Source organism: Corvus moneduloides, chromosome 1 (assembly GCF_009650955.1).
Source record: "Corvus moneduloides isolate bCorMon1 chromosome 1, bCorMon1.pri, whole genome shotgun sequence".
NCBI lineage: Eukaryota > Metazoa > Chordata > Aves > Passeriformes > Corvidae > Corvus > Corvus moneduloides.
Genome location: NC_045476.1, coordinates 81,070,873 through 81,095,101, shown reverse-complemented (window position 1 = coordinate 81,095,101; position 24,229 = coordinate 81,070,873). Strand labels below are relative to the sequence as shown.

At 35.1% G+C, this 24,229-nt stretch overlaps 1 protein-coding gene across 3 annotated transcripts in view; it reads right to left on the bottom strand.

The window, feature by feature from the left end:
- Positions 1 to 24,229, bottom strand: part of CDH9 (cadherin 9) — a 99,324-nt gene that overhangs the window by 27,438 nt on the left and 47,657 nt on the right. For 2 of the 3 annotated variants that reach the window (XM_032117449.1, XM_032117458.1), the window contains one exon: positions 17,332 to 17,626. The exons of the other annotated variant lie outside the window; for it this stretch is intronic. In XM_032117449.1, the coding sequence (XP_031973340.1) occupies positions 17,332 to 17,626 (295 nt within the window). The remainder of the gene's footprint in view (positions 1 to 17,331; positions 17,627 to 24,229) is intronic. 3 annotated transcript variants of the gene reach the window in all.

The window sequence follows — 24,229 nt, the reverse complement described above, 5'->3', positions numbered from 1 at the left end:
AGCTTGATTAAAAGTACGAATAGGCTGTCTGGATGAATACAGCAGGAGTGAAGGAAGGAAGTAGAGTCTGAGAAGAACTGGGGGTGGGGGAATCTATTTTAATGTTTACCTTTGTTTCTCACTATCCAACTCTATTTTTAATGTGCAATAAATTAAATTAATTTCCCAAGTGAAGTCTGTTTTCATCCTTATGGTAACTGATAGGTAATCACTCACTCTCTATTTCAACCCATGAGCTTTTCCATTTTTCTTTTCTTTCCCAGTTTTGTTGAGGAGGGGGAGTGAGAGAGCAGTTGGGTGGGTTTCTGTGAGCCAGCCATGATCAAATGTGCCACAGAGCAAATTGGTGTGAAGGATGACAGAGAAAATGTGAGAATAACTACAATAGCAGTCTAAGTAGTGATAACATCACCCTTCTGCAAAGCAAAGTTCTCAAGAGGTATGTCATCTTTTTTTTTTTTTTTTTTTTTGTCTTGAGTCTGGAAGCTTAAGCACTTTGATACCATATCTGTTTTATGATATTTGGGGTCCTAATGTAGGGGCAGAAAAATGCAGAAAGTAAATTTTGAAGGTAACCTGAGAAAAGACAAATCTATACTAAATCCGTGTAAGTAGTGGTTCTGTGTGTGTTTCTGTGTGCATAAATTTTCATGTAAGCGCAAGTAAAAATGTAGAACCCAAAAAGGAAAACTATTAGAGCCAGAGAGAGCGTCATTTCATATCTAGGAAGTGTCAGAACTGAGTGTCATGAACACAGATTACTAGAACTCATGAAGGGTGAGACATAAGTTTGAAAAACCACTGCAACATTTGAAATGAGAATGCTTTTATGAATTAAGTTTAAAATTCTTTCTATTCCTTTCTGCTATTTAGTGTTGGAAAGAGTCCTTCCGGTATAATTAGGTCTCCCAGCATAATACCAGAGTCCATTGCAAAACTGAAGAAAATAGCTTAAAGAGGATTGTTGTAGTGGAAAAGAGGTCTTCCACTCGATGAGACAGGCACATATTTTGCTACCTTTTCATGTGAAGTCATGCTGTTCAGCATGCAACTCTTGTTCCTACTTGGCTCCTTTGGCTGACACGAATTACAACAGCTTCTGCCAGTCAGAAGAATATATCTGCATTTATTGGAAAATTTTAGTTTTACTGATAACTTGTTCTGTAACCTTCATTTTAAACAGTATTCTCCATCTTGGGAGAAGAAAATGAGCAGATTATGTTGTTAGTAATGTGTGCCTCAAGATTCTACCATGAATGTTGGATAAAAAAATGACAGTGATTTAAATATCATTCAGAACTATATCTTTTTTTTTTTTTTTTTTTACTAGAAGGAAATCTGTAACTTCAAAGTGCATTTTGATTCTGACATTTTTTATAAAAGTAGTATTTCAGAACAATTAAACTTCTAAGAAAGCTTAGGCTTTGGCCTTCCAGTATAAATTATTCAAAAAGTAGTTTGGAAACAAAACAATCTGAAAATGCTGAAACAGGATGTTTTTTACATTATGAGACAACTTTATTTCTATTTTATTTCAAGTCAACTTCTGTCAAGATTGGCGATTATTGAGAAGTTCTGACTTTTACAGAGAAGTTTTGTCTGTGTATGTGCAGAAAGTCTGTTTCATTTTCAGAAATAGAAGACCAGCTGGGGTAAGTGGAGAGGCAGGAAGGACTTTATCTCCCTAAAGGAGAAGCTCTTATGCTTGCTTCCTGTTTTCAAGCACAATGACAATCTGCTGTTCGTCAAGTTTATTTACAGAGGGAAGATTTTAGAAGAAGGTTACTTTTACAAGTGAAAAGATTTGGGTGAGCTCTGGAAAACCTCTGGAAGACACAATTAGGGATTTTGTATCTGTAGAAAACTAAAGAAGATGAATGGACACACAGTTTGCTCGAACAACATCATTCTGAAGATTATGCAGGCGCACTGTGGAGATGCCCCTGTTGAAAACATGAGTGAAATTTTAAGTGAGCTACAGAAATTTTGAGAGGTTTTAAACTACTTTTGTCTTTGAGAGCAGGTTGTTCTCTCTGGATAGTAGTATGTGATTAGGAAAAGAACTGGACAAATGCTGAACTAGGAGCTACATGGCACTACCCAAGCCTTAAAAGTTTAAGGAGGTATCTCATTACCACATCACCTGGATGACAACATTTCTGACTACTTTGTATGTAAGGGACAGGACTAAATGAGGTTGAGATACATCTCTTATATTTTGATTGAAAGACAAATCTACCTAGAGAGCTGAAAGAATAGTGATCTGCAAAGTGAACTTTGCTCTTTTGCACATGACCACAGTTTAGTGGGGCTTTCACTAGACTGGTCTTCCTTTTATGCAGAAAGGCCCAGAAAGTTGGTAGCATGAAAGATTTCATAGAACAAAGGAAAAGAAAGAGTAAAAGCAGAAAAGGAGTAAGTGTCAACAGGTAAATAGATACATGATCCAAGGCAGAAGAGGAGTGAATGGGCACGACCAAGAAAAGAAACAATAAAGCCAGCATAGGACAAATATGCAACCTGAGGAACCAGACTCAAAAGAGCAAAAACATTGAAATGGAAAATTGAAAAGGATCTAAAAATGTAGTTCAGCTATATATACACTGAGAAGATATTTCTTAAAAAGACAAAGAGAGAAGGTAAAAAGACGGCATGAAAGAGGGCACGTAATAAATAATTCATAAATTACATTTTATTAAATTAACAATTTTTAATAATCCATTGCATAGTTATGAGGTGAAGCTTAGTTTCACTTGAAAACTTGCTGTCTTATTTTTGTGTATCATGTTCCACAAAATGTTTGATTGAGAAATCAGCTGATATACTAGCTACTGTACTGTGGGTACTGCACCTTTGTTTTTGATGTCCACTGTCCTCCAACCCAGGAATCAAAAACTTTGCATCACTGCTGTGTATGTAAAGAGTCACTGCAATCCCTGCTAATGTGACTAAAAGTAATTTGTGAGAGGCTTAAGAAAACCAAGCTGTGCTGCCTGCTGTAGCCTTAATTTCCCTCAGAACTACTTCCATTTTAGTCCATATCAGTAAAAACAGATGGACCAAACCACTCATTTCAGAAATATGAGATACTATTTTTGCGCAGAACTTCAGAAACAGTACTTTTACTTCAGAAACAGTACTTTGGAAACAGAACAAGGAAATAATGCTCATAATTTCTTGTGTGTATTGTATTTGGATAGTTTTGGGTTTTGTTTCCTGCATCCTTTCCTATGACAAAAAGAAGCCCCATTTCAGATTATGTTATGAGAACTTGCATTAGAGTAGGAACTAAGCGCCAGTGGTTGTCTCACCACACAGAGAGATGCAATGTGACTAAACTACTCTGTCTATAACCTGCCTGAAATGCTGCATTTTCCAGTGAATACAATACCTACACCATTGTAACATAATGTCAGAAATTGAACTAGGAAAGAATGGCTAAAACTGAACAAAGACTCCAGCCCTCACCCTCCTGCTGTTCGATACCTTGATACAGTAACTTTAGGTTTCCTTTGACAGTAATTGTAACTGTGAAGTGCATCAGATGCCCTGCATGAGAATTTGAAAAGCATTATGGATGCAATAACAAGTGGGAAACAGCGAAAAGAATGAGGAATAGTTTGAAGGACTGGTGGGTGAACAACTCTGTGCAAGTTTATTCTTTTGTGAGGTTCATTTTTCCCCTTCTCACCATAAAGTCACTGCTGAAACAGTAATACTGGTGCAATCAAATGGCAGAGATGAAACAGAGGAAAGAGTAGTCAGATTCTTTCAAGTGTTAACATAGATTACCTTTTACATTGCATTTTCTAGTGACTAAAGAGGTACAGTATAAAGTGATCTGCCACCCTTAATAAATGAACAGCAGCTTAGAAGTCTTCTTCATTTTCTTCAATACACTGTACATCTTTAAAATTAGGAAACACAGCTTTTCTAAGGCCAAACAAGTACTTACAGTCTATGTTTGAAAATAAACTAAACTCCAATTAAAATAATTAATCACAGAATTGCCCTCAAAATTTCAATTCAAAATAATGATGAAACTCACCAGTAGTATGTTTCTGGGTCTGAAGCTGCTGTATGTACAGAGGGGTTGTTCCAACTAGAAATAGTTGACAATGAAATTGATGTGTGGAAGGATCCACAAGTAATACTGTAATACAGCCATTAATTACCTTTGTTACTCCTAATTTGCCCTCAGGCAATGTGGAAATAGGCCACCTGTATGAACTGGCAGCTGCCAGATCCATGACAGATCAATCATAGCAACTCCACCACTTGTTTCCTTCTTAAAGATCAGAGCTGGCAATTTTCACCCTTTGCTCCGTCTTAATTTCTGGAATACTCCAAAAGAGAGAAGCAATGTTCAGCTGTTTTTATGATTAAACATAGGAAGAGGTTGATCCTATTAGGAGAAGCAGTAGTTCATAAAGGCTGCAGCATGCTTATCTCTCGGTTAAAAATCCCTACTCCTAGCCAACAGTTTCAAAGAAGGCTTCATTTTATTTATACTTTTTTTATTTATAAACTAATGACATAGAAACGTTATTTCTTCACTACTCTTAGCTTCCTTTGTTCATGTATTACAGCTTTAAGACACTTTCTGCTTTGCTCCTTTTCTCAAAACTAGTTAATTGTGGTCCTCCAAACAATCTCTGAAGTTCTCACTTAAAAGAAAAAAAGCAAGCTTAAAAGAAACAGTTTTCAAACTTTGAGTTCTGATGTATATGCCTGTAGTGTTGTGTATTTTACAATGAAACACCAACAGAGTTTTGATTTTTTTTTTTTTTTTGAGAAGGAACAAGTTAACCTTCTGCACTTATTTTTCATTTGCTCCTTATTTGAGTTCATCTTATGTAACCCCTTATAAGTTTTTGAATTTCTATGATTGAGAACTAGAATAATACTCTCATTTCCATCTTCAGAATTAGTCTGTAATACAAATTAATAGAAACCTTTACAGAGTTTGTACCTTTTGCCACCTCTGCAAACAGGTGCATTTTAAAGCCACATGTGAATCTCTGTTATGACCATGAAAAAGTACATAATTATTTTTACAATGACGGGCCAGCCTCATCTCTATTTTACTTGGGATCATTTTCATCATCTGTTGGAACTCCTTTTCAGGTAGTGATAAAGTTTGTCTCTTTAAAATTAATACAGCTGTGGAAAATAGTAATTTCCATAAAAATGTAGTTAATGAAGCTATTATGGCAGCCCCAAATTTACATTAGTTTATAAGATGTGAATCATGAAAAACTCTTGCTTCCACCGTATTTAGATATTCTGGATGTTGTCTGTTAAAATAACAATAAAGACCTATATTTTTGAGGTGAAATGGAGTCTAGAACAGAGCAAATTAATCAAATTCCAGGGTTATCTCAGTCATTTGCTTTTTAAAGTTACATTAATTAGAGTACCATTTTCACGCACAAGCAGAACACTTCCAGAGTGTGCATGTGTATATATAAGTAAATACAGAAGTAAGTATATATATGTGGGGGGGTGTCAGTGTAGGCACATGTCTAGAATATTAAGTAGGCTCAATCAAGAGACTTTTTTATTATTGTTTCTAGATATTTCATTTATCTTGAAAAATGTTCAAAATTCTTAAGTATAATGTGTCAAATGATTCAAAGGCAAAAGTGTTCTGCTAAAGACTGTTGAATTTTCAGTATGACTGCAAATTAATTAGAAGTTCGTTGGCCATTTAAGACTCTGGTCACAGTAAATGATGCGCATCATGGGGATGATCTCATCTGGGCATATCTCACAGATTGGCATGTTTCTGACCAAAAATTTAAAGGTGTTGACTACAAATTACTTGCTTGGGAAATACTCTTAAAAATGCCTGAGCCAACTTCAGAATGCTTAGACACTGTGGGGATTAGGACTCCATGAAAATACATTTGGCATATGCATTTAAACAGTTTGTTTGTCTTCCTTGGGTAGACACGCGTTCCTGACAGCCAAGGTGTCTTTTAAAATTGTAGTCATGAAGTCAGTAAGTATCAGTCTTCTGGACCATGAAATATAAGATTATTTTTTAACCTTCCTCTCAAACCACCTCAGTGCACTAAAGGTGTCGGGTATATTTTTTTTTTCACAACTGTCACATATTTTGACTTTATGAAGAAATAAACCTTTCAATTTTTTTTGTTTTGTTTTGTTTTTTAATACTGTGTATGTAGCCTTATTTATCACAGGCTACTTATCATTTGCCTTGGAGTAGAATGAAGTAACTGTTATTGAACTGGCTTTCTCACAGGAAGCTTTGATAAGAATTTGGGGTTTATTGGCAGTTAAATGCAAGATATTCACACATATAGATACTTCAGAGGACATTAAGTTAGGTTATATTGTTCTGGTTTTTTGGAGGGTTTTGTTTGTTTTTAATCTCCTGTTAGGTGTGAGCAATGTATTTTAAATATGAAGATACAAACAACTCTCATAAGGAATAAAACTGATACTTGTACAGACCTTAATCATGCTTGATCTTAATTTTACAGTGTTACATATTTTTGAGGTTGTAGGAAAAAGCTATTCTGGAAAATGTTCTGAGGCATCTTGTAAGATAGTACAAAATTAGGTAAATGTGAGCATCAGGATTGCTTTCATTGTGGAAACTTACAGATGTACGTTTTGCAAGGTGTTGAGAAAAATAAATGTGAAATGCTGTAACCCATTTGTTACAAATGCTTAGTAAAAGATAAGTATCAGTGAGAATAATATCAAGTACTTTTCAAACAAGCAGGAGTAGAGCAAGAGAGTCCAGGATAAGACTTTTCTTACCTTCATTTTCCTGACTCTGTGAAGGCTGTGTATGGCAGGGAAAATTTCCAAAATGACTGTATGATTGGCAAGAAGGAAAATTGCTGTTCTATAATAGAATTCAAGCTGAAGTATTAATTGAACTAAGAAAACCACACATGTAACTGCCATTCCTATAATTCATCTTCTGTGTTGCTAATACTTTGTCATCAACTATACTTTTTTAAATGATTTAATTTAAAAACCATCACATTTATGTAATATATAAAAGCATATATATCTAATGTATACATATACATATACATATGAGCACATTTTAAGTGAGAAATTTACTTATTTAATAATACTGTATCCATTATGGACAGATATTGTATCATATCTATTAATGTGAGTAGTGGACTTCTTGGGGGCTGGTAATCTTCTTTTCCTGTGCTTTCTACTCTTAGCCTGCTGGAATGCCGCAGCTAAATCATTTATATTTGAAATGCTACTAATCATTCAGATTCACATGAGATAAAGCTTTAACTTCTCAGTAACCCTACTAAAACTGAGAATTAGAGTGGAGTGGGATAACTCACAAGAATAGGTTTACAGGATAAATAAAGATTTTGGAATCTGGACCTTTGTTTTGTGAGTGATTGATCTGTTTGATGAAACTTCTATCTCCTTTGAAGACTGAGAATTATGTCAAAGCATCTTTATGTGTGTTCTGTTCTCTCTGTGTGATGATTAGTTAATTTATAATAGATTAGAAAAAAAAAAGTGTTTTATCTTGAATGCAAATATGATCCATTGTATTTTATTTATATATTTTGGAGGTTCTTAGAAATTATGTAGAAATCTGGTAGGAAAAAAAAAGAAAAAAAACCAAACCAAAACAACAGAAACAACCCTGCCTGTGAGTTTTACTTTCAAAATAGATGCTTGCATGTGTTAGCATGGTTAAAAAAAAAAACCAAAAACAACAACTTTTACACTCAGCTGCTTTATGTTAGCAACTAAAGTGTATACTCAGGCATTCAGAAAGCTGTCTTTCCTTTTATAGACAACTGAAAATATTCTGCATTCAATAGATTAGAATAAGTAAGCATCCTAGATGGGCTTTAATTTAAAAAAATAATAATTTAAAAAAATTATACTTCTCAATATAATTTGGAAATTCTCTTTTATGAGTACATATAAAAAAATCTCAAACAGATTTACCTTTTATCTAGTTAATTGCAATTTCTCACTTATATCTGTGCAACCAGCCTTCCCAGCCAACTACAGAACTAACATTTGAGAAATCCCATTCTCAAAAATCATTTAAATGAAGAAAAGGATTTTTTTTTCAGACACCTAAAACTGCACAAGGATCATAATTACATGATTTCAGAATAGAACTCTGTGTATTAGCTTGATATAAGTAGTGACACTAATGTTAGCACTTTTAATGCAGAATCTGTCCTTAGACAACATATCATCTCCTCTCCAATACTAACCTGTTTAATTTAATGTCTGGCATATTTTAGTTGTAATGAAGGCTATAACACATGTATGCCTCTGTTTGACATGTTCCTTCTGAAGAAGACAGGTGTTCCTAATATTTGTACTGCTAATTAGTACCAGCTATTCCAGTCCTTAGTACCAGCAGTTCAATTGCTGCAGGCTTCAATAGGGTCCCATAAATGTGAGAAGGGTCTCACTGCAAGACTTATTCTGTAGCATGTCTTAAAAGAAGGAAAATTATTTGGTGGTTGGTAGCTTCAAAGGCTCATAAGGGATTAAATTAGGTAAATATAAACTGGCATCATGCATAGGAACTCTATTTACTGTGGCTCTGAGAACAGGTTGCACGTGGTTGTGAATTGTAACATGTTTATATCAAAGGGTGTATGGAAGAGTGTATGTTCACATTAAGAGGTTTGGCTGAAGCAACATGCTGTTTCAGAATGTGATATTTTTAGTTTTCAGATGAGAAGCCATGAAAGATGAAAGGATTTAATGTCCAGTCAGAGGGACAGCATCTCTAACAATGCAGAACATATCCCATTGTATTGCCCTGCAGTGTGAGCAAAAGTGCTGATGTAAAGAATCCAGGAGCATTATGCTTCTGTTCAGAGATTATAGTGTTATAGCTGAAATCTAGTGAAATAAAAGTAAGGAAAATTAATGCATCAAATTTTTTTTGTGTAGGTAAGAGACAGGAAATTTTAATGGTAGCTTCAAGCTCTAATTTAGAGATGTGCAGGTCTCTGGTTTTCAGGGATTTTTTTAGTATTTTGGGGTTTTTTTTGTCTTTTTTTCATTTTGTTTTGTTTTCAGTGTACACAGAGAATGGGAAATAATAAATTTGTTGCAATAAAGTAGCCAGGCAAACAGTTTTGCAATGAGTCATTTCAGAGAGGTAGAAAGGGGAGGCACATTTAACACAGCCCAGGTCTGAAAATTCCATTTGGCAAGATGACTGTCATTCCATGTCTATCATTTCAGCGTCCATTGCTGCAGTAGCTGAACTTATTAAAACATATCTATGGAGTAGATCTGTTCTAGTGTTCTGTGAACTGGTAGGAAATTGAGTTTAAATGAGTTTGTGGTCAGCTTAAAACTGCATCTCCAAAGTTTAGACCAGTTAGTTGATGAATCCTAAAGTCCCATATGGTGCTATAAAAGTCACCCCTCCTGCTTACTAATTGCTGCATTTGAAATTCTGGCATCTTATTTCTTCCTATGAAAAATATTTTAGAACATCATGAAAGGTCAGTGGGTGGAGGTCTAAGGGAGCTCAGAGGAGGTCACAGACTGACAGTGAGTTGACAGTGGCTCAGTTCTCACAGGACAGAAATACAAAAATTATTTATACCTTCCTGTGTTGGCAGCAAACACTAGTTATTTTTACTTGCCAACAGCACTTCTACAAAACCCCAATTTCTTGTAGCACCAAGAGTCAGCAGTTACTCATAGTGGGTGAATAAATGGTTCTGGTTTTCCCATTGTGCTGCCTCAGACTTGTGGTGTCTTCATAGGAAACCAAACTTTCCCCCATCCCAAAACAAAAGAAAAAACAAGAAAGAAACTGGTGAATCCTGTTTAGTTTAGAAGGATTTTGTAGCTGAAGAAAAATGAATATGTCAAGTGATTCTTTAGCTAAGGTTAGACACTGCTGGATGAAAGATTCTCACCTGCTTTTACCTGCTATACTTTGCATATTCCTGTCACTTCCCTAGTACCAACTCTGGCATCAAACCTCATGTGATCTGAACCAGGGAACAAAAGTAGTAGAAAATGAATATTGACTTTGAAAAATCCATCTTTATGATGATTTAGCTCCCTAAACTTTCTTCTTTTGGGTTCAGAGAACAGTGGGAAAGACCTAAGACAGCACACCTGGGAGGGAACAGAGAGACCAAAAGGAGAAAAAGAGTGCCACTCCTTTTTCATTAGCTTGAGATCCTATCTGTAATGTTAAAATGTTCTGTGAACCATAACTTTGTGACTGATTTGAAATCTTCACAAAAATGTTATAGATGTTTTCTACCTGGTCTTCTCTAAAACCTTTGACATGGTCCGCCACAATTTTTTTCTATAAATTGGAGAGAGAAAGATTTGATAGGTGGACTGTTAGGTGCATGAGGAATTGGTTGGACTGTCACAATAAGTGTGTAGTGGTCAATGCTTCAGTGTCCCAATGGACATCAGTGACAAGTGGTGTCCCTCTGGCGTCTGTACTGGGACAAATGTCATTTAATACCTTAATGACATAGACAAAGGGATCAAGTGTAGCCTCAGCAAATTTGTAGATGACCCCACATGAGTAATGTGATTGACACACCTGAAGAACAGGACGCCATCCAGAGGGATCTGGACAAGCTTGAGAACTGGGCCCATGGGAATCTTGTGAGGATTAACAAGACTAATGCAAGGTGCTGCACCTGGATCGGGGCAATGCCCCATATCAACACAGGCTGGGAGATGAGCAGGTAGAGAGCAGCCCTGCTGATAAAGGCTTGGGGGTGCTGGTGGATGGGAGGCTGGACATGACCCAGCAGTGTGCACTTACAGAAAGCCAAATGTGTCCTGGGCTGCATCAAAAGCATCTTCGCCAGCAGGGTGAGAGCCCACCTGGAATGGTGCATCCAGCTCTGGGGTCCCCAGAACAGGAACAACATTGACCTGTTGGAGCAAGTCCAGAGGAGGCCATGAAGATGATTAGAGGGATGGAGAACCTCTCCTGTGGGGAATGGCTGAGAGAATTGGAATTGTTCAGCTGGAGGAGAGAAGGCTTCAGGGTTACCTGATTGCAGCCTTCCAGTAGCTGGAGGAATCCTATAGGAAAGAGTGAGAGAGACTATTCACAAGGGCCTGTAGTGACAGGACAAGGGGGAATTATTTTAAACTGAAAAAGAGTAGGTTTAGATTGCATATATTAGGTAGAAATTCTTTAGTGTGAGGATGGTGAGGAGCATTCAAGGGTAGGTTGGATGGAGGTCTGAGCAACCTGGTCTAGTGGAAGGTGGCTCTGCCCATGGCAGGGACCTAGATATCTTTAAGGTCCTTTCCAACCCAAACTCTTCTATAATTACATGATATATACAATACATACATATTAGTTTTTGATATGATTGCTTATACTATATATTAGGTGTTTATTTTATCTTCAACCTGTAACAAAGAATAATAGTAATTGCAAATGAATATTTAAATTTTACAGAAATTATATACTTTGATCATGAAATGAATACATGCAGGAAGATCCTAACACTTCTGTAAAATCCAACTTGAAATCAGTGGAGCTATACAAACTCAACCTGTTTACACTAGCAGAGCTGTAGTAAGTTCCTTGCAGACATCCTTTTTGCTGGGAAAATATTGTCCATATTGTGTATACAGATGAATGTGTAGACAAATGATAGAATAATTTAAGCTAAAAATAATCATGATCTAAATAAGATTCCTTTGGTGTTCAGGTGATTTTCTTTTGTACTCTAGAAATATGGAGTTTTAAAACATCCATTCATACTACTCTAAAAATAGTATCTACCTCATCCCAAATGCAAAATACTTATAAATACTTCTATATACTTCCCTAATAAAAATACTCTACATGTCCTTAACAGACTGCATGCCCAAAAGTGAAAGAAAAAATCCCCAAATTTCCAAAATTATTTGAAAATATCCAGGAAAGATTTATGGTTTTTAACTACTTAATAAAAAGAGGGTTTTGACTTTTTTACCTTAATGGTTTAAGAAAGAATTACTGGGTATTGAACTTTTATTTTATATTTTAATTTTTTTCATAACAAACACTTGCATGAAAATAAGAAAGAACCTAAATAAGGATAAAAATTCTGCATTTAAAAATTATTCTGACAGATACAAAAGTTTTGAAATTCTTTATAGTGGCAAATGCAAAAAGAAATATTGAAAGTATTCTAGTTACAGAATTTCTGCCATCATGCTTAGTTTGACTAAAAGGAATTCTAATTCTGTCTTGTAAAATATGAACTTGTGGATAAAATTTTTATTTGAAATGTACCTTTCTCTTAAACCTAACTCAATAATTCATTTTAAAATAGTGTGCACATTAACAATTAGCATTCTGAAGTTTTGCAAGTTAGCAAAGTAGTTTTTGTAAGCTTGTGTCAAAGTCAAGACAGTCATTCATAGCTTCTTTTTATAAATGTCTGAAACCAGGGAAAATATACAAAGGAGAAAATATAAATATTTCCTGCTGAATCATGGAACATGAGAGGTGCCTCCCTTTAGTTGTTTATGCACATCTGTAGATTAATGGCTACTGACATAAGCAAATTCAAAAATAGAAAATGTGATGGTTAATTTGGTTAATTTTCTTTCTTTCTTTCTTTCTTTCTTTTTTCTACCATAAGTCTGACTTGTTCTTGAAAGAGCTTCCTGTACAAAATAACAAACTGTTCTTGAGAAATGTGTGCTTGGGGTTATGTGATGCTGAAAACATGGCGTAACTAAAAATAATATCAGAATGGAGTGCAGTCTTACTTAAATGAAGTAGTAGTTGTGATCATTATAGATTCCCAAGAGATACTGTAGAAATACTGAACAATGATAATGGAACGTCTAAGAGAATCATTGTATAATTAGTGTTTCAGGATATACTAGTGCACTCAAATACAACAGCATGGTAATAAGAATGGTAATGTTAATGTATATTACCCACTGTGTTTTACTGCAATCTCATCTTGCTTTTTATTCATGTGTATGTCTTTTACATATATCTTTTATTTACAGCTTTTATTTAGAATAGCTGTTCAATACAAGGCATGTTTAGTCTTGCTATAATCCTGTATACCTCAATTGAAAATGGCCATATTTATATTTCATATATAACATTCTTCTATCAAGCCCCACTCATCAGCTGAAGAAAAACTCTTTTATTCTGATTATTTTCTATAAAAGTGGTATAATGGAAAAAATTTATGTTCCAAATTTAGATTAATATATTTAGATTAATCCTGTCATGTAGAAATCCCGAAATATGTTAGGTGTCTTTGGTTAGATCTATAAATTTAAAAAGTAGCAGTTTGAAGAAATGACTGGAAAATTAAATTAGACATTATCCCTTCTCTTAGTAGAATCCATGCAAAGACTAAAAATTTGTTGTGAAATACTCATCAGCTGCATGCTAAAGAAGCTTAATGACATAAAACTGGTAAGTCTTACTCATTAAAATTAGCAAAACAGGTACAGAAGGGTGTAATGATATTGACCTGGATGCCAAAGGGATTAACTACACAGGACATCTCATTGCTAACTTCCCTTTTCAAAACGTTCTTAGTAACCTGAGAGTAGTTTACACAGTGATGTGTGGTGCTAGTTTTGATTTTATTTGGGTTTTTTTTTAGGCATGTTTCACTCAGAAAAATCCTTGGACTGAGCTTATACTCATGTAAATCTTGAAGATGAAATGAGTAGATTTTAAATGTGATTAAGACTGTACTTTTCATTCTACATGAAGAGGAAATCAAAAGATTATTCATGATGCATAATATGCATTTAACTTCTCTGAATTTTTGGGGGTTTTGGATATGTAGTTCAGATTAGGTCATGCTTGAAATCCACCAATTCTTCATTGTGATCAAGATTGTTCCTTAGAACTTTGGCATTGCATCAGTTTAAAATCTTGAACATCTTTTGTAAATTTGCTTCCTATATTATGTTTTGATAAACCTCTATGGGTCTTTCTGGCCTCTTTTTCTCATTTTTTGAAATTATATTTTATTGAAATAATTTACTAAATCTGATATAAATCTCAGGATTCTTCCAGTCAACTCTAGTATTGTCCAAAAATATAGCTACAGCAGTTGTTATCCTCTTGTACTTCAGTACAGCAGATGATTTTAATGAGAGATTCCATGTTACTGAGTTTCAGAATATTTTAAACTAACTTTCTCATTCAACTTTTTAAGTCAATATCAGTGTGAACATTTAACATGATCATTTCCATAAAATTTATCTGAAATGACACTGCAGTCAGCTCACTTCAGTGGTTTTGATTACTCCCAGTACTAACTTTGCTACACCGCATTTTAGGTTTATCCATAGCAGTGTTGGATTGGATCTATTTAGGCATAGCAGGGCTAATTTATATATAACTTGATGGCTGCACAAACTAGTGCACAAATAAGCATTCATATTTCCCCTGGGCTTGAATAGGTTGTGCTGAAAATCCACATTATGCTTTCACTCTTCTTGCTATCAAACTGGTTAAACGTGATGGAGATCTGCTTATTGGTACTGAAAATCACACATTCTGTCAGAGGTGTTGACTTACCATTTTCCCTAGGGTGTTCTAGACACAGTTATTCCAAGAAACAGTCAGTAACACACTGAGAAGTACATAGTATGATTTCACTTTGAATAACAGATATACACACAGCTGGAAACATTGCTAGTGATGATTCCTCTTCAATTTCTCCATCTTAGTGACATTTTCCTGAGCTTTCATAAATATCTGCTGTTATATTTGCTGGATTTGACAAACATAATAAATATAATAGTTAAGAAAAAAATTGTGGTTTGAGACAGAAAATTGGGAAGACATAAAGAATTGAAAGAAACTGTGATTTTCCTACAGATTTTTGACCTGCTTATCATGAGTATATCTATTTCTTATAGCGTGTATAGTATAACCATATAGCAATTTCCAGTCAGAAAACTTCTTAGATTAGGTATGCAGGAATCTCTATATACAATCTAAAAAAATATCTCTCATAATTTCAAGTGTTCATGTAGGTAATGCAGGAATACTTTGACTTTTTCATTTTACTTAGTCTTAATAAAGATGATCACTCTCTTCCAGAGATTCTGGATTTTATTATATTATTCTTATTTTCATCCATTTGTTAGCAGAAAATAGAGGAAAATATAGAATTAAAAGGCACTTAATTTTTTATTCTGCACTTTTCTGGTTTTCTGAAATACTCTTTTGTGATTTCTCTTTGGGGCTACTGCTCTAACAAATTTAGACTTTGGGCTTCTATTTAAGTTGTTTATTTTCCAGTTAGGGCATCCAGTTCCTTATCTGGAGGAATGATACAAAAGGATTCCAAGAAGAAATACATGTGTGCTCAATCTTATTCACATCTGTATGCTCATCCTGACTCTTGAAGCATTCTTACGGCTGACTTCAGAAATATAGAATATATGTTGCTAGAATGGACTGGTCTGGATTTGGGTTCTTCTATTCCACTTTAAAAAAATTACAAACCTACTTTCATTCATTCAAATTCAAATGCTAAAAATTCCAGTTCCAGTGGTTTTTATATTCCTAAGTGCCAGCTAAATGTCAACTAAACAGAGGAAAGAATAACTCAGATACCTTCTTTTGCTTTCATATTAGAAGCCAAAGAACATTTTTTACTGTTTATATCCTTTTCCTCAAGGAAAAGTATACAAAGTCTCCTTCAAAGTAAAATTCCCCTTTACTTTTGTCTTTTATGGACACTTCCTCAACTTAAACTACATCATGGTACTTATTCTATCATCCCTCATAAAATATAAACATTTCATAGACTTAATATTTCTCGGGCAGTGCCAAAGCACTGGATCTTATTCACTTCTCTTTTATTCATGCCTCTCAATTGACTCTAATAAAGTTAGACTAAGTGATAATGTTAAACATGGACATCATGATTTTTCCTATCTATTCCCATTGAGTTCCTTCCTTACAAATAGATTTCAAATTAAATATGACAGGTGCACTGCCAATGTTTTTCTTTCAGGTAATATCAGCAATTTAAATTCTTAATGGAAAGGATTTCTCTATTTTCCATATATCTTTAAAGGAAGCATCCTTGGACTCTTTGCATTACACATAGTAGTATATTTTTTCCCTTCTCATGCTCACAAAATATTACTTTATTATTAAAATGTGTTTTATAAGTATATTATCAAATATTTTATTTTATAAAATAAGTAAAAATAATATTTTATACTCTCATGTTTATAAAATAAATCCTTATTCTGTTATACTACTTCTACTGCTCTCAGAGATATTAGCTTCTGGAAATTATTTTGTGAAGATGCATATTAATCACAAGATTCAATGGGTATTTTATTGTCTCTCTTAGCAATGCCATCATCCAGGGCTGATTTGCAAACCATTACAGTAAATCATGAGAAGTAAATAACTTTTGAGAATTTATCGGTTAGTGTTGTTCCCATAGCCTATGGATTTTATGCTTACTTATCTTACGAGAGAATCTGTCTCTGCTGTAAGAAAGTGAAGCACTTAGGTAATCATGATAACTTCTGATGAGTGTGTGCTGGTGAATATTATCTATCACTTTATATATTTGAACAAAACTCAGAGAATTATTTTCCTGTTATACTGTATTTTTCACATCTACTATAACTCCACATTTTTACTTTTCATTGCAGCAATAATAAATAGGTGTAAATTTTTACCCATTAAGGCAAATATTTTTGAAACAAAAATAGTTAATTATTTAGAGACAGTGTTCATATATTTGTTATGAAAAAAATTCACAATTAAGTTAACAAGTCCATATTAAAAAAAAACCCAAAACAACAAAAAACCCACCACCAACAACTATCAATACTGATAACAGAAAGAAAAAGAAAAGACATTTGTAGGAACATATTTTGCATAATTTTGATATATTAATTGATTTACATACTTACATGCTTAAAACTGTTTGTGTCTAAAGGTACAGAAAGTTTTGGTAAATTAGACCTTAAAACACAAAGATTACACTCTTTATGTGAGTGATAGTCTCAGCTGTGACGACACTATGTAGTAACTGATGAGACAGCCATACATGCTGCATTCCGTGATGGTTCCGGTGGGCTTAGAAGAGTAAGAGTAGCTTATAGCATGGAAAAAGGATTAAAAAGTGGATGAAGATGAAACAAATGAATAAAAGCAGAAACCAATTATTTATGATACATTGCTGGCAACAGAAATTGTTCCATGGATATTCAGAGCAGCTAGTAGCAAGTGCTTCAAATAATAAATTACTTATAACTTCCCAGTCAGCTCAAACCTGTTTGCATTTTACATAAGGAGAAGTTTTTACCTACCAACTCCAGACATCTCCGGAATACTGGCGGTGTACATGTCCTTGGTGAATTTTGGTTCATTGTCATTGATATCGTGGATTTTAATGATAAATTCAGACTCTGGCTCCACTTGTCTTCCAGTTTTTCTGTCTATAGCCTTGGCACGTAGCACATATAGGGACTTTTCTTCTCTGTCCAATTTCTTTGCAGCATGAATATCTCCTGTATTTTCGTCTATAATGAACAGACTGCCAGCCCCATCTCCTGTTAATATGTATTTTAAATTTCCATCTCCTTTATCTTGGTCAGTGTGTAGCTTCAGAGAGGTAGAAAAGAAGAATTTTATAAATATTTATATTGTTATTACAGACCAAATAATTCATCATATATGAATAAGTCTGTACAATCTTGACTATAATTGGGGTCAGTAGTGGTTATCTTCTGTCACTGTTGGAAAAATTGAAAATTTTAGACTCAGTCATACACAAAAAATAGCTCCAAACAAACTCATAAGGACAGAGGATGATGTAGAAGATATTGAAATAGTATTTAAAATAACAAACTTATAACAAAAATTTGTATTTCTTTGAACAGTCTGACCAGAAACTACCAGAATTCTCCTTTTTGTAAGATGACAGAGAGTGTAAAACTCCCAAATTTCTATTTTGCATTTACTTGCTGATAGGGTAACCAGTTACCTTGAAACAAATGGGTTTTAAGGATTAGAGATTCTGAACTTCCCCAAATCACCTATAAGTGTTCTGATTTAAGTAACTTATGTTTCTAGTTGTATTGTTTTCTTTTTTATTTTTTTTTTAAGAAACATCTTATCTCCGTTGATTATTTTTTTCTTTCCAGCCCTCTCCACACAGAAGAAATAATTTTCAAGAACACTAGGAGGTAAATGTTCAAAGCATAGAGGGGTTTAACAATCCTTTTCCTACTCGACCTCCTCATAAGGGTTCAAAACTCTGTCCCTGTGAACTTACAGGCACTGGTTAGTTTGCCATATAGCACCATTATAAAAAAGTGTCTAAAACCAAAGTCAAAACAAGCCATTGAAGCTGACCCAGGCACTAGAAATTCTCATATAATGGACTTCTTCAGGTGTCTATTCCTCTTATTTCATTTACATGGCCCTGTAGTTCATTTTATTAGCTTCTGCCGCATATTTTCCTTATATAAATCCTTACAGTCACGTCTGGTCACAGATTGGTGACTTGAGTCCTTCTGAAGTGTGAACAGAGAGAGTCTTATCCTAACATGTTTTTTAATTCTCTGAGTAGAACATAGTATATCATCAACCCGAGAAAATCTTGTTCAGTATCAGTAATGGTATCATTCTAGATAGTCACTAGAACAATAAGTTTGTTTTTGCCACATCTTTCCTTGTTTCTGTATTCCTGCCAGTGTTTACCTCCATGTTTCATAGGTGAGCCTTGCAAATTTTTATTACTCTACCTGTATGAAGGATGATTGCAATAGATTTTGTCCAAATTATTCACTTTACTTTTTCCTCCATTTTAACACTGTATCATAACACCAGTCACCAAGTATTATCTGATTACTGCTTTGGCCTTCCAGAGATAAGACTGGATGAGATAACTATCCAAGGTAGGTCACCTCATAGTAAGTACTAGGAGCTACCATATTCAGTGTATATCTGTAATAAATACCTGTGAAAATTATTGAGGATTGCATGGTCGTCTGCTAAAAAGAGGTCCTATACACTAAAAGCTGCAGATGAATAGCAAGCTGTAAACATAAATAGTACGAGCTTGCCAACCTCATTTTGACTGCTCATATGAGCAACTCAGCTGGTAATCCAGGGTCTACAACCTCTCAAAAGAGACAACAATAAGCAAGTAGTGGGACTGGTGATCTTTTCTATGCTAACGAGTGGTTCTGACAAAAAATCTTATATGTCCATTGTCATTCCTTTACCCATCCTCTTAACAACACACAGACCCCCCCCCCCAGAGATAAGGTTAATTTATTTTATCCATCTGTTCAAACTGTCTACAGAGATGCCAGGTAGCTCAAACTGTGATAGATATCTTAAGCTTCCTGCTTATCTCATGTTTCTACCAAATGATAAACAGAATTTTCAAGCACGCTAAAATGGTGAATAGAATGTGATTTCCTAGCAATGAAGAGTTCCGCTGCCTATTGCCAATTTACTATTAGAAAGTACTAAAATAACATTTGCAAGCTATCACTAAATGTGACAATTTCTAATTCCTATGTATGTTTTGTTTTGCTCTTTATATTAGAGGAATCTCCATTAATCTGTGAAGCAATTTTGCAACATCATAGCTTGTGAAAAAGAAAAGGGTCCATTTTCATATATAAGAATAAATAAAGCAAAACATTATCTGGCATCTTATAAAAATAAAATACTAGTTGTGTGAAGCAGAGCAATTAAGCCCTCTTCTTACTATTTGAAATTATGTAATTACAAAATATGCTTTTAACTTATGAGACAAAGTAACTTCAAACAATATTGTGAAGGTTTCTGCAGAATAAGTATACTGATAAATATATTTGTAAAGAGATACTGCAATGTAATTCTGACAATCTATACTGTGTTTCTTGATGACTGGTAATCTTCTGTAAACTGTTTAAATATTTTGAATTTATAATATAAAATACAATTCCAGCTTTTCAAATGTTAATTATCCTATATAAAGTCTACAGAAAATTGTCTTCAGTAAATCACATGCAAAAATTTGGTGTGTTATAATAATCATGGCCTTTTATTGACTAGAACCAAGGAACAAGAACAGAAAAATTTTCTAATTCATATTTCCAGTTACAGTAAATCAGTTTACATACAAAATATTTTGTGGAATTTTTTTCATTAGTAAACTGTTTAGGTGTGTGAAAGAGGCTCAGATGTTCAAAATGGAAAATAATATCAACACATGTGATCTGAAGTAATCTTTGATTGCTGTCATTTCCCTCTACATTTTACAGACTCAGCAGGTCTGGGAATGCCCACCATTTACAGAAAGCAAAAAGTCATTCCTGTTGTTTACTCTGCATGACCTTTCTCTAGTTGGAGTGGGGTAAGTTAGAAAGCAAAAACTCCACATGGGTGGAAAATGAATTTGTCAAACGTTTCCTTTCTCATATCACAAATTGTTCATTCTGCAAGTCAGATAACCATGAAACATTTTGATAAATGAAAAAACAAACAAGCCAACATCCCCCTCCCCTAATCAAACCTACAAAGAAAAATCCAAACAAGCCTCCAAAAAAACCCCAAACAAAAGCAGATAATACATTAGATTCCTCAGTATGTATGTATAGTACGTAGTGACCACAGATAACAAGTGCCATCCCCATTAATTCATTTGAAATATGTTGGAAATGAAGACATAACCCAGATGCACTGCTGAGTACCTTGATTTCTTAATAATCTTTTGCACATATTTCTCTGTCTGTATTCTTCTGTGTGACTGGCTAAATAGTTCTCAACACAACTTTTCCTGTGGATCATCAGAGAAAAATATATTGGTAATGGTTAGGGGTGTGACAATTAGCTATTTTTGTAACAATGTGTATCTTATAAATATGGGCATACTTATAAATTCTCTCTCAATCTTTTTTTTTCCTTTTTTTTTTTTTTTACGTAGATGAAGTGTGCCTCTAAAATTAGCATATCTATCCAATTTTGTGAAACTGAATTTTTATGTGATGTGATGTGGTAATTGAAATCTTGATGTTCTCAAAAATCTTACCCTAAATGTTTACTCTGATTTCCAATAAATAAATGAGTAAGCAAGCAGAGATTATCTCAGAGTTCTGTAGCATAATTTCATTTTCCCTAAATCAAGTACCTTGCTCCTCTAGCTTACACTTCACCCTTGTCTAGTACTCAATATTCATCAAAAAAGGTGTTTATGGCACATAACTTCTTGGTTTCAGGCAGTATTTTATTTGAGTATACATTCTTACTATGTCTGAGGTTAATTCATGACTTCTCTCAAAACTGCTATTTTTATACATAGTAGAGAAGTCATCAGTATTCTTTGAAGTGAGAATATATCTCAAATTAAGTTCAGAAATTGGTATGGAATGTCAAAAAAAATATGGAGGAAAAATAAAATAGCCTTGCCTTAGAAAAGAGTTCCTTAAAGGTCCATGTTTCTTATTAATTCGGTTTTAATTTACTAAATTTCCTCGAAATTGTAGCAGATCACATTCTCAACTCTTTCTAATAGACAATAACTCTTTTCAAGTTAGGCAGACATATAATCAGTGGAAGAAGAGAGAATCAATGGACACAGTAAACAAATTATACAGTTATATGAATGCATTTCTGCATTTAGAAGCAAGAAATTGCCAGATTTCATTTAGATTTCATTTTATTTGTAGTTTTCTTCTGTACAACTATTGTTGCAGAAGAAAAGGGTTAAAAAAGAGCAAGAGCTACTTATTACTAGTGAGATGGTTATGAATAAATACAGTGAAAACATTTATTTGTTTGCCTAAATTCAGAAAAGAGGTATAATCTCCTTTGTGGAGACAGGAGAGGGGAAATTAAAGACAAAGACACATCTGGAGAGGACAGACCCATGTTTAACTTGTGGTAGGCACTCTAATAATGCTTACAAATTAGGAGTGCCTCTGTATCTTGGTATAGAAAAAGGTCTGTTACTACAGATCTCTTACCTCCACTGCCTCCACCCATACAGTTGTGTCATGGGTTAGCAAGCATAGTCCCGGAAGTGATGTTCTTGCTAAGGGGTGCTTACAGCTTCCTCTGTGACCTGACAGAACCTATCAGCTGGCCAGTTTGAATATGGACAATTCTTTAAGCCACTTAAAGTTGTGACCACCTCTGCGATCCACACTTAAGAATAGACACACCCCAGGCAGAGGCTCTGTCTCGTTTCTGGTGCTGGGACAGGTGGCTGCAGGCCCTGTGCGGGGGCCAGTGGGCCCGGCCCAGGCCACGGCCATCCTGGAGCCGATGGGCCCTGTTCCACCTGTGGAACTCCCCCACAGCAGGGCTGTGGGCAGCCGGAGCACCCCAGCTCCCCCTCTCCAGTGCGGCCAAGATTCAGCTGAAGCTGCACTGCTGTCCAGCAAAAGCTCATGTGACCAACAGCGATAAGCGACATTCCAGCTGCAAGGCCTAGGTGAGATTAACCCTTTTAGTGCTGTGAAAACTTGAGGGAGGAGAAAGAGGAGATGCTTAAAGCTGAAATTCTGTTGTAAAGCTATGATATATCAGAGTACCCATTGTAATTTCATGAAAGCATGAGGGGTGGAGCGTTCAACTTGTACTTGAGAGCAAAGGCACCGGCGCTGAGATAGGCAGATGCTGAAGCAGCTGTAATTTCATGAGAAATTTGAACAGGAAGAGATGGAAGCAATGAGGACTTTTGCTCCAAATGGAAAAGAAGACCTCAGTTCCTAGAAATGCTCCCAGAGATAGTCCTAGAGGATAGTCCTGAGATGAGAAGATGAGGAGGACCCTTTTCTCCCAGGGAAGGAGAAGGGCCTCTGTTCTTAGAGATGAAATGCTCCCAGAGATGGGTGAAGAGAACTTTTGTTTTTGAACGACTCAACCTTAAATTTATACCTCAGTAATTCAAGAGTGGACCCTCGAAAGCAGTTGTGGGAAAAGCTGCAAGTTGTGGGAAGGGACTCACATGTGAGCAGAGAACCAACCTGGGCGGCTGTCTCGTTGTGATAATGCTTTCATAACATGGGCAAGAGAGACTCCTCTTCCTAAATGGACTGAACAAGGTTATTATGGAAGTGGTAAACAGACTGAACATCTGAAGGGTTGTCTTTTTACATTGTCAGTGGGAGAAGGGAGAAAGGTTGGGGGGGGGGAGGAGAAGTGTTCTGAAGGTGTGGTATGATTTTTTTTCTTCTTTTAGGTCTGTTAATAAACTTCTTTATATTCTTTCAAGTTTGGTGCCTGCTTTGCATTTCTCCTAATTCTTATCTCACAGAAGATAAACAGTAATGAGTATTTTGGACCAAACCACTACAAGTTGTCTCCAGCAGAGGAATTCTGATGTCCTGTGGTCTATTTGCCTGTAAATACCTTCTAGTAGGCATGAGCAATTTTCTTTCCTTACCTTTAAAGTGAAGAAAATACATTGGGGGGTTGTTGTGGTCAAGTGAACTCTTTAGAGACACTGAATTGGTATATTTGCATATTTTAGTGGGAGATGAACACCATCCTAATTTCCGCAATGTCTTAGTGAAACTACCATCAGAACACAAATGAATCTTTTAAAGGCTATCGAGGAATTAGGATTGCATGGAGCAGCAATCAAAGTTAGAATACAGATGTACATGGGAGGGCCAAAAGGTGCAAATGCAGAGCTTTAAAGTTAGGAATGTTGTAAGGTGGGAAGGAGGTGTCCAAATGTTTCATAAACTTATCAGATAGGTAGGTAGGTGATTTAAATGTGATCTGGAGGACGTGTGAATTCATGGGCATGCCTAGTCCCAGACCCAAACACCTGAAACTCCAAGCACTCTAATATCCTGGCCACAGGGGAGTGAGCAGAAGTTCCTATTTGTCTCAGCTATTTTTGTTTCCTCTCCTCAGACCATGCCATGGAGGAATGGGAGGAAGATGCAAAACTGAATCTTTTCTTGGCATGGGGAAGCAGTTCTGGGTACCACAGGTTAGATACAGAAATGTTGTATTACCTTTCTTTCTGTGTTCACTGTCAAACACATGGCCTTGTATATTGTGTATTGTGCAATATTGTGCTTGGTATTCATCCTTACTCACTATTTAGTGTGTGTATAAAGTAAAAAGTCCTTTCAGTAAAAGTCCTACAAATTACATTAGACAATCTTACTGTTCTCACAATGTTTATTAACTCCATCCTGTGGAACTGTGAAGGTATTTTCATAATTTCTGTGATTTTGCTATTATAAT